Here is a 10,760-nt window from a genome sequence, read left to right as displayed (position 1 = left end):
TAAGAGTTTGTGGTGGGAAAATTGGTCCTTTTTTCCCCCTATTATGTTCTTTCATTTTTTTTTAATAATAATTTTTCAACAGATGACTGGATTAAGAAGATCTGGTCCATATATACAATGGAATATTACTCAGCCATCAAAAAGAATGTTTTCACAACATTTGCAGCAACATGGACGGGACTGGAGGAAATAATGCTAAGCAAAATAAGTCAAGCAGAGAAATACAATTATCATATGGTTTCACTCATTTATGGAACATAAGAAGTAGGAAGGCCGGTAGGAGAAGAAAGGGAAGAAGGAAGGGGGGGTTAAAAGATGGGGGAATGAACCATGACAGACTATGGACTCTGGGAAACAAAATTGGTCCTTTTATAAAGGAAAGTCCATCTGAATTTCTGCCCAAGACAACACACAAAGGTGGATTCCTGGATTCAAGACTAAATACGAAATAGAATGCTAGGACGTTAATAGGAGAAGGTGCAGGGGAAGAATTTTGTTGCTCTAAGAGTGGAGAAGGACTTCTTAAACTCCAGAAGCACAAACATTAGGTGATTTTGAAAGAATGAAAACATCAACACGAGGAGTGCTTGTTCAACACAAGATGTCCTGGATCCAGTTAAGGGGAGATGGAAAGGTGGGGCAAGATCATTTTCATTGTCCACAACTGACCAGGGAATAGAATGTAGAATAAAGGAGAAGTCAGTTCCATCTACAGGAAGTAGAAAGCTCAACACGGAAATGAGGAAAGGTGTGAGCAGAGAACTCACAGAGGGTGTAGCACAGGAAAAGGAAAACATGCTAAAAAGGAAAAAAAAAAAGAGGGAGGTTAGGGAGAGAAAGAAAGGGAAATGCAGTGAAAATTCATAGGTAGTGTCTACCTATTCAATGCCCCAAATTAGAAAGTGTCCAGTGCTGATCAGGATATGGGGAGAAAGCAATATTCGTGCACTGCCTGTGGGAACTAGAGGGTGCAAATTCAGAGTTCCTGTGCTCTGTGCACCAGCACCTGTGCTCCTGAGCATCTATCTCCGTTGTTCACAGGAATCTATAGGGGAGCATGTCAGGGGATGCTTTGTCGCATTGCTGGTAGGGAGGAATGGGAAAAGCTGCTTGTCCGTTACGGAACAGACGCATCAGTCCTAGTATCCCACTCCTCATCTCCAAGCCTTCTCAGAGCAGAGCCTCCGTCTGCACCTCTTACGTGGTGTGCTCACTGACCTGGGGGCTGCGGGCTGCGGAAGCCCAGCTTTTACATGTACTTATGACTCTTCTATTTGCTGAGTCCTTTACCTCCATAGAATGTGTGGAAGGTCGCTAAGTTTGCCAGGAGGGAGAGAAGGTAAAACCACAGCTCTCGACACTCTGAGAGCATTTCACAGCTTTCACATGGCGCAGAGAGCTTGCTGTCCGCATTTCATTGTAGTTCCTATAAATTATTTATGAGTAGCATGATTGTTGTACAGCACACGTTGGTACTCTATTCCCCCCCTGAATCTCCCCATTAGATTGTAAGCTCCCAGACAGGGGTCTGGGTCCCTGCCTTCTCACCACTGCAGCCCTACAATGCTTGACACATAGTAGGTACTTAATAAATATTTGTTAATTTCCTGAAAAACTCAATTTAGTGAGTAAATGATGCTCTAGTGCAACTACAATATAGTGTAGATTATAGTATACTATGTGTATTGTTCCATTATATAAAAAGGTATATATATTTAATTATATATTACATACCATAATACTATATACAATAGTATATGTAATATACATAATGTTAATATGGTTTATATATTAATATTATATAATATATAGTGTATGTTTTATATATTATGTGGTATGTATTATATTTATATATTTTTAAGACATAGATATGATTAGTATACTTATATTATGTAATTATACAATAATATAAAATATATGGTATAAACATATACTAATGTATTATATGTGACATAATATATGTAAATATTATTACATATTGTGTATATTTTACATATTATTATTGATAATATTAATTCTGATAAGTTTTATATTTAACATACATAGATATATATTATATATATTATATTCTATAATTTATAAAATGCAATGGTAATATATATTAATATAACATATAATAGTACATGGTATTACTTGCATACTGTATATGAGTATATGTTAATGTGATTTTAATATATGACATATATGCTATATAATATATAATAATTTTATGTAATATAATGTGTAATATAATACAATAAAACATATAATACAATATTACAATTTAATATTGATAGATATAAAGAGTTTTATTATAGAAAAAATAAGGAACCAACCCAGCATTGGTTTGGGGATTTTATTTGGAAGTAGTGTTTTAAAACAAGTTCTCAAATTTATTTAACTCATGTGGATAACATGGTAGAGTTTTGTATAAAAAGAAGAAAGCCACCATGTAATACTTACTAAGACTTGCACACAGCTCAGAGTTGATGCAAGCATAATGGGCATAGTGATGTGAGATGGGCATTATCCTTTCAAAGATGGAATGCCAACCAGCACCAGATTATTCCAATTGAATATTTTTATTAGAGATCACAGTATACATTTTTTAAGGAAAGACTGGACTTGTTTTTTCTTGAATTTTCCCTTCCTTCTTAGAAAAATGACTGGAGGCACCTAAAAGCTCTGGGGTAGGACTCAACTCAGGTGTGGCTGAACACAGACCCTGATCTCCTTTCATTGGTGTTTGAGAGTAGTAGTCATAATAATTATTAATATTATTTTGAATCCTTACTATGAGCCAGGACCTGTGCTGAGCACTTGAGGTGAATGATCTTACATAACCCGAGCAGCTCTGTGAAGCACAAACCATTACTATGAACGCCATGTTGCAGAGGGACTGGCCATGGTTGGGGGTGGGGAGGGACCCTTCCAGGAAGTCCTCCCAGGCAGGGCTCAGTAGAGACCCTGAGTCACGTCCACTGGGCTTTCATCCCTCCTTCCCCAGCAGGGATGGTTGCCATGTGCGGGTTACACCACAGCTCCATGTCTGAAGTCATCCTTAAGGGTTTCCCAGCCAATGGTAGTGGGAAACTCACAGGATCAAAATAAAGAGGGTGAGCTGTCAAAGAGATCACATGCCACTAACATTTGGCAAATTACCAACCCGAATAGACAATTCACCAGTAAAAGTTGGATATTAGGGAGAAATGGGTATTACGTGAAATGAGAACACAACTTTCAAAATATAGATGAAGGGCAGAATTTTTAAATTTTTTTTCTCCTTTATAAAAAAAATTATTATGGTTGTTAGTCACCATACAGTACATCATTAGTTTTTGACATACTGTTCTGTGATTGATTGTTTGCATAAAAAGTAGAATTTTGAGAGAAGATTCATCCCAAAACATGGGAACCAGGGAGCTTAAGGACATCTTGGGGTTTGATGTGGGGTGGGGATTAGTCATTAACACCAATGATTGTAAAATAATGAAATGGAACCCCAGGGTCTCATTGTCAATGTTGATGTGACAAAGTGTCTCAGTAGCTGCTCTGGAGTCAGTGTTTATCTCTGGCTGTGTGAAAGGGGTGTGTGCCTGGGGCTGCACCTGCCTTCTTCCCTGAAAGGTGTCTATTCCTTCTAATGACAGCCTTCCTCCCCCAGACAGGACCACACTTCTCTCTGCAGGCACCCGAAAGAGGTGCATTCCTGATCACTAACTGCACACACATGCAGATTGTAATGGATTCTGCCTCACCAATTCAGGGCAGTGTGGCTGGGGACGAATCATCTCTCAGATTTGCATTTTCTGCATTTCAAAAATGTGAGTAGTAATAGATATGGGTCATATCTAAATGTGCAGAAATAATAATTTATTTTCAGCCCTAGAGGAGTGAATGCAGAGGAAACCATTCCCACATCTGGCAAGCAGCAGGCACTCATATGTGACAGCCATTCTTAGGTTTATTATTATACAACATCTTCTTCCTGCAAATCAAATATCTGCCCACAACTTGACTACGAACTTATCCAATGGAAATCCCCCTTCCTGGATCCTGAGATATATGAGAGTCATACAGACCTAAAATTGCATGTGACTCCTTCATTCACGTGTTGTGTGACCTCCACCAACATTTCACATCTGTGAAAGGGGGAACCCATACCCTTGACCTCTTTTTTGGCCACCTTCAGTTAGCACTGTGCCCTCCAACACATCCCCCAGATCTATTCACGTAAGACACAGGAATTAGAAATTGATGTTTATTGAAAGTAATGTGGGGGGGGAAGGGAAAAGGATTTCCATAACATGTCAGATAACAACCCACTTTTGATATTTTGTATGTTCTTACCTAAGCACTGAATCCTCTCCCCTTTCTCTCTCTGTCTCTCTGCCTCTCACTTTCTCCACTTTATAGTCTGACATCCATCACTCTACTAAGCACAACATGGAAACCTCCTTAGAGTCTATCCACCCCCCTCCCACACAAAGACAGAAGGAACTATAAACATTCAACCATCTCCTTAGAGAAAAACTGCTAATGTTTGTTTCTGCATTTGTTGTAATTAGAGATAACACTTATACAGCACTGGTGTCTGATAAGTAAAGCTCCAGTGCTGGTGATATTTATCATTACGTTACTTTTGCTTATGTTATGGTGAGGGAAGGTGAAACTCCTCCCTTGCTTGTCTACTGGAGAAGAACCCTGTTCATTACCACCCGCAAATCTATGTGATGCTTTCCACCGCATCCACCGAGAGATAACACATTCTTAGAGGTAACAGGATGGAGTTCATCGCAGGGGTCAAGAACAGAGATGAGGATCGCTAGAGCTTATGCAAGAGGGAAAGGGCAAACAAATGGAAAAACTAATACCTAGCCTGCTCCAATACCTGTGAGTGCATCCAACAATACCTATTCAGTATTTTCATACACTGAATACCTACAACAGTCCCCTGGAGATGATCATTATCCCCAGTTCTTGTATCATATTCCTCACCACCAAACTGGCCATCAAGAGCTTAGGGAACTGAATTTTCTCTGGAAACTTTTCTTTATAGCATTCTTGAGCTCCTTATTCCTGAGGCTGAAAATGATCGGGCTGAGAAAGGGAGTGAAGACTGTATAGGTGGTGGCCATCAGAGTGTTACTGTCCATAGAATGGGGGCTCTTGGGCTTGAGGTAGATAATGGAGGCAAAACCATAGTGCACAATGACCACAGTGAGGTGGGACACACATGTAGAGAAGGTCTTGTGCCTGCCCTCAGCTGAGGGGATCCTCAATATGGCAGCCACGATGAAGACATAGGAGAGGACAATGAGGAATAAACAGCCCATCAGAGCTGTGACACACACCAGGATCACACCCAAGGAGACAGAGGATGTCTCCTTCCCACAGGACAACTTTAGGAGGGAAAACGCATGGCAGAAGAAATGGTGTACCACATTAGACCCACAGAAGGTGAGGTGAAAAACTATCAGGGTCACCATCATCCCCATGACTGAGCCACCAGCCCAGGTCCAGGACACCAGACGGGCACAGGTGCGGGTGCTCATGAGCACGTTGTAGCGCAGGGGGTGGCAGATGGCCACGTAGCGGTCATAGCCCATGATCATGAGCAGGAAGGAGTGGGTGAAGCCGAATGTGAAGGAGAAGAACATCTGGCTGGCACAGGCCACAAAGGTGATGGAGCGGTGGCTGGAGAGCATGTCAACCAGCATGCGAGGGGTGACGGCAACAGTGAACAGAATCTCGGAGGTGGACAGGGCGCACAGGAAGAGGTACATGGGTGTGTGCAGGCCGTGCTCACTCCACACAGTGGCCATGATGATCAGGTTTCCCAGCAGGGTGAACAGGTACATCAGCAGGTACAGCAGGAAGAAGGCAGGCAGGAGATGCAGCGGGAAGGTGGAGAAGCCCACGAGGATGAATTCAGACACCATGCTGTAGTTCTGACCAGCCGTGGATGCTGCATCTGGTGAGACCAGAAAGGATATGAAGGTGCATGGTTTATCCCATGAAGGACAAGGATGAGTCAGCATCAGGAAACCTATCATGTGATTAGTCACATGAATAAACTAAAAAGGAAATGTCATATAACTGTATCAAACCAGGCAGCAATCCTAGATTACCAAATTTCAGTTTCTATTTATGATTTTAAAAGTTGATATATAATTGTCATATAACATTGTATTATTTTAGATATACAACATAATGATTGACATATGCACATCTTAAAATTTTTTTAAAAGCTTCTTCTCAACCTAACGCCAGCTGAGACTTTCATAGTTAACTAAGAATATATACCACAAAACTAGCAAATAGTACATGAAGTGGGGAACTATCAATGCACTATTTTAGAAACAGGAACAAGCCAAGGTTACTCACTGCCTCTGCTGGTCATTAGCTGGGAACTGAAAGTCTGGAGTGGTACTTGGGGATGATAAGGAAAGAAGGAATATCGGGATTGAAAGGGAAGAGATGTGATCAACTACCTACAAAGGTAAAAGAAATATATTTCAGCAAAGACAGAACACAAGCCACAGAAGACTAGATCAAGGTCCCAAACTCATGGCATTTCCCATTGATTTTCACAGGTAATACTCATGCAAAACAGAGAATTTAACGCAATTGTAAGATAACATTACCATAGGAACACAAATGATAATGAGCAGCTCTTAACAATCTGGCCCCAGGACTTCTTATGCTAATACACTATTGAGTCCCCTAGAGGGCTTTGGCTTGAGTGAGTTATAACTCTCATTCTTACCATTATTAGTAACTAAAACTGAGATTCTGTGAAAATATTTAGTTATTGAATTTTTGCATTGCTGAAAATTGACCAGGGAATACTATCTAGAAAAAATAAGAAACAAGAAACCAGTTACACTCAGAAGGAGAAACCTCAATGCAGAAATGAGCCAAGGACATGAGTTGAGAACTCACAGTAGGAGTAACACAGACACAGGAAAGCATGATTTTAGACAAGGAAAGGACAGAGGAAAAATGACTGTGGACTTTCACTTACCTATTCATTTCCCCAGACTAGAAAGTACCCATTAATAACAGAAATATGGGGAGAAAGCAATCCTAGTGGCCTGCTGGCAAGAACAGAAAATGGAGAAGCATAGATTTCACCTGCTCTGTGCACCAGGACATGTGTTCCTGTGCATCAATCTAAATTGCTCACACCTATCTGAAGGGAGCATGTCAGAGGATGTGCCAGGAGATTTGCTTGTAGTGGGGAAATAGACAAGCCTGCTTGGAAAATGTAATTGGGTAGACAGCAGGTCACATGGACTGGGGAAACTACTGGAGCCCCAGGTAAGAGTTCAATGCACACACAGCAGGATAAATGTATCTATAAAATGATCTTGAATGAATGAAGCAAAAGCAGATGAACACTCTAGCATAATTCCATTTGGGCACAAGAAAAATAGAGCACCTGAAACTATTCTGGATGATCCTATAATGGTGTGTACAAGTAACTATACATTTGCCAAACCCAAGAATGTGCAACACAGACAGTGAACCCAAATGACCTGTGGGCTGAGTTAATAATAGTAATATAACCATATTGGTTCACCAACTGGAACAAATGGACCACAAGAATACCAGATTGTACAAGGTTTAGCAATAACCCTGGCCTCAACCCACCAGATGCCAGTAGCATTCCCTCCCTTCCCATGAACTGGAACAACCAAAAGATCCTCCAGGCACGTATAAACATTTCCAGTGGATGGGGGGGGGGAGGGCAGAATGAGCCCCAAACAAGAATGCAGACCTAGAACCTGCAAGGGCACTAGAATGGGTAAAAGACCCAAGACCCAGAATGGGCAACCAGAGAGGATTCCCAGCAGCTGCCCAAGGCTAAGAGACTGTCTTATTTTTTTTTTAATGAGGTAGATTTTTATTATCCCATTTATTTATTTTTTTAATAATAATTTTTTATTGTTATGTTAGTCACCATACCGTACATCCCTAGTTTTTGATGTAATGTTCCATGATTCATTACTTGTGTATAACACCCAGTGCATCATGCAATACATGCCCTCCTTAATACCCATCACCGGCCTATCCTAATCCCCCACCCCCCTCCCCTCTGAAGCCCTCAGTTTGTCTTATGATATTTCTCACAGACCCTGTCCCCATCCCTAGTCTGGGTCTTGCTCCCCACAACTGTCCAAGTATTGCCACCTACCCTGTCCTTCCTGGTCCCCCTCAGCCTGAGCTGTCTCTTCCAGGAAGCAGCCAGCTGGGGAGGGCAGAAGAAGCTCTCCTGCCTGAGGCCGTCAGCAGCAAACAGGGGCAGGTGTGGGGCCAGACCTTGGAGCTCCGGGAACAGATGCTTTGGGCTTTATCCCTCCTGCAACTTCCCAGCAGGCTGCTCCCCCGGGCTTCCCTGGGACACCAACCTGCAAGAGCTGCCCTCAGGGTCTGGAGAGGCCAGGAGGATCATCAGAGGGCCTCCGGCGACCTGCACCCTTTATGAGTGGTGGCTGGGGGCCCCACCTCTCCTGTGGTCAAGTTCTTCCCTATCCTCGTTTCCCTGGTGGTCCAAGCCAAAGAGTCCACATTAACACCTGCCTCTCTGTGATATAATCAAACTAGTATTTGGTCCCATGTGTGTTTTTGTTTACTGACCCTCTGATGAGAGTCTTTGCACGCTCATGAGATGACTGGTCGCCGTGGGTTTAATGTTACAACACATCTTCTGCCTCCAACTCCAAGATCTGGCCTCATTGTTGAGTAATAGTTTAGATCCACAGAAGGCCCCCTTTCTGGATCCTCAGACATAATGCTTTCCCAAACCCGAGCATGGGAGTCAGACAGACCTAAATTTCCATGGGACCCCTTCACTCCTGTGTTGTGTGACCTCCACCAACATTTCTCATCTGCATAATAGGGATACCCATACCCCTGACCTCCCTTTGTGCCATCTTGAGATGTCATTGTGCCTACAACACAACCCCCAGATAGATTCAAGTAAAAACAGGAGTGAGAAATTGGTGTTTTCCTGAAAGTAATGTGGGGAAAAGGGAAAAGGATTTCCATAAGATGTCAGATAGCAACACCCTTTTACCATCCTTTATGTTCTGACCCAAGCATGAACCCTCTCCCCCTTCTAGCCCTCATTTCTCTCTGTCCGCATCCTTCTACTTCTGGTCCCTTCCTCTCATTCTCCCTTCCCTTTCGCTTCTCAGGTGAAATTTGCCCTGTTAACCAGTCCTCTTCTTCTTCATTTCTTTGCAGATTTTTTTCCCATATCCAACTTTATGCAAATTTCTATTCAGATCAATGAAAAGGACTCCCATCCCACTAGTTCATTCTCTCTCTTTCTATCTCTCTCAGTAGCTCTCTATCTCTCTCTTATTCAACTTCTAAAATCTTAAGATATAAAACCTCCCTTAGGGTATATCCCTCCCAAAGCAGAGAGGTATTATAAACAGTAACCATCCTCCAGGAGACAAATAGTTTATTTTCTTTTGTGCATTTGTTATAATCTAAAAGGCAATAGTATAAAACACTAGATACAATGCTTGACAAGAAAAGGGTCAATGCTTGGGTTGAGGAGGAGTTAAGATGGCGGAGGAGTAGGAGACACCGTTTTCAGCCGGTCCCCTGAGTCGAGTTGGATAGGTACCAGACCAGCCTAAACAACCACGGAACCAGCCTGAGACTCAGGAAGATGCATCTGGATCTCTACAAATGAACATCTCCAGTGCTGAGTATTGAGGTACGAAGCGGGGAGCCATGAAACCGTGCACAGATATCGGAAGATAAATGGAAGGGGGAGGGAGCCGCCGCGTTTGGGCGCCGGGAAGCGGTAGCCACTTGCACGGGGGAGCGGGCGGGCTCGTGGTCGTCACTCGCAAAACAGCAGACTGAGACCGGTAGCCGGGTGCGCGTGCCACCAGGCATCTCGGGGAACACCGGAATCCCGGTGTGCTCACTGGATCCAGACTGAGACCGGGAGCTTCCGGAGCGCGCGGGGCGGCTGGCGGCGTTAGAAACACAAAGGACAGAGACGCGCCGGCCCTGGAAGTGAGGGCTGGGACGCCGGGTGTGGGGCGCACATCCCGGGACGCTGCAGGGTTGAGCAGCACCAACAGAAACAGAGTTAAAGTGGCCAGAACATTAGTAGAGAACGGGCCGCAATCCCTCTGTTCTGTGACAGAGGCTGAAATTTGGCCGCTGCTGATCTGACTCTCAGAAGAGGCACAAAACCGCCAGGGAAAGCCGCCAGAGAACAAAAGCAAATACCGGCTCAGAAATTTTCCCATCCCCATCCCCCTACGCAGGGGACAGGAGACTCTACCCCGTAAACAGGGTTGCCTACAGGTATCAGCGAAGGCCCCTCCCAGTTACGGTAGGCTGAAAAATCCAAAGCCCACAACCCGGGCGCCTGGGTGGCGCAGCCATTGGCTTGAGCCACTGTCTTCGGCTTAGAGGCGTGATCCCGGCGTTCGAGGAGTCCCTCATGGGGCTCCTCCGCTGGGAAGCCTGTCTTCCTCTCCACTCCCTAGCTGTTCCCTCTCTCGCTGGTTGGCTGCCACATAAATAAATAAATAAAATCTTTAAAGAAGGCCACATCCCTAAGATCCTATAAAACAAGGGGCTGCGGCCTGGGACCCAGTCAATAATTTGGGCTGGACAACCCGCAACCTCTCCTCATCAGAATGACAGAGAGCCCCCAGCAAAGAAAAGCAGTGAGTCTGTGGCTACAGAAATAATGGATATGGATGTAACCAAATTATCCAAGTGAATTCGAGTAATGATGG

General features: G+C 43.5%; 1 protein-coding gene across 1 annotated transcript; it reads right to left on the bottom strand.

The window, feature by feature from the left end:
• Nucleotides 1–4,991: 4,991 nt before the first annotated feature.
• Nucleotides 4,992–5,942, bottom strand: LOC103677166 (olfactory receptor 10H4-like). Its single transcript, XM_008706405.2, has one exon. It carries the CDS (start codon nt 5,919–5,921, stop codon nt 4,992–4,994), a length of 930 nt encoding a protein of 309 aa, XP_008704627.2. The 5' UTR covers nt 5,922–5,942.
• Nucleotides 5,943–10,760: the final 4,818 nt, after the last annotated feature.

This window comes from Ursus maritimus, unplaced genomic scaffold (assembly GCF_017311325.1).
Source record: "Ursus maritimus isolate PB19 unplaced genomic scaffold, ASM1731132v1 scaffold_14, whole genome shotgun sequence".
Taxonomy (NCBI): Eukaryota; Metazoa; Chordata; class Mammalia; order Carnivora; family Ursidae; genus Ursus; species Ursus maritimus.
The sequence above is the reverse complement of the archived record's forward strand: the minus strand, read 5'-3'. Positions and strand labels throughout refer to the sequence as shown.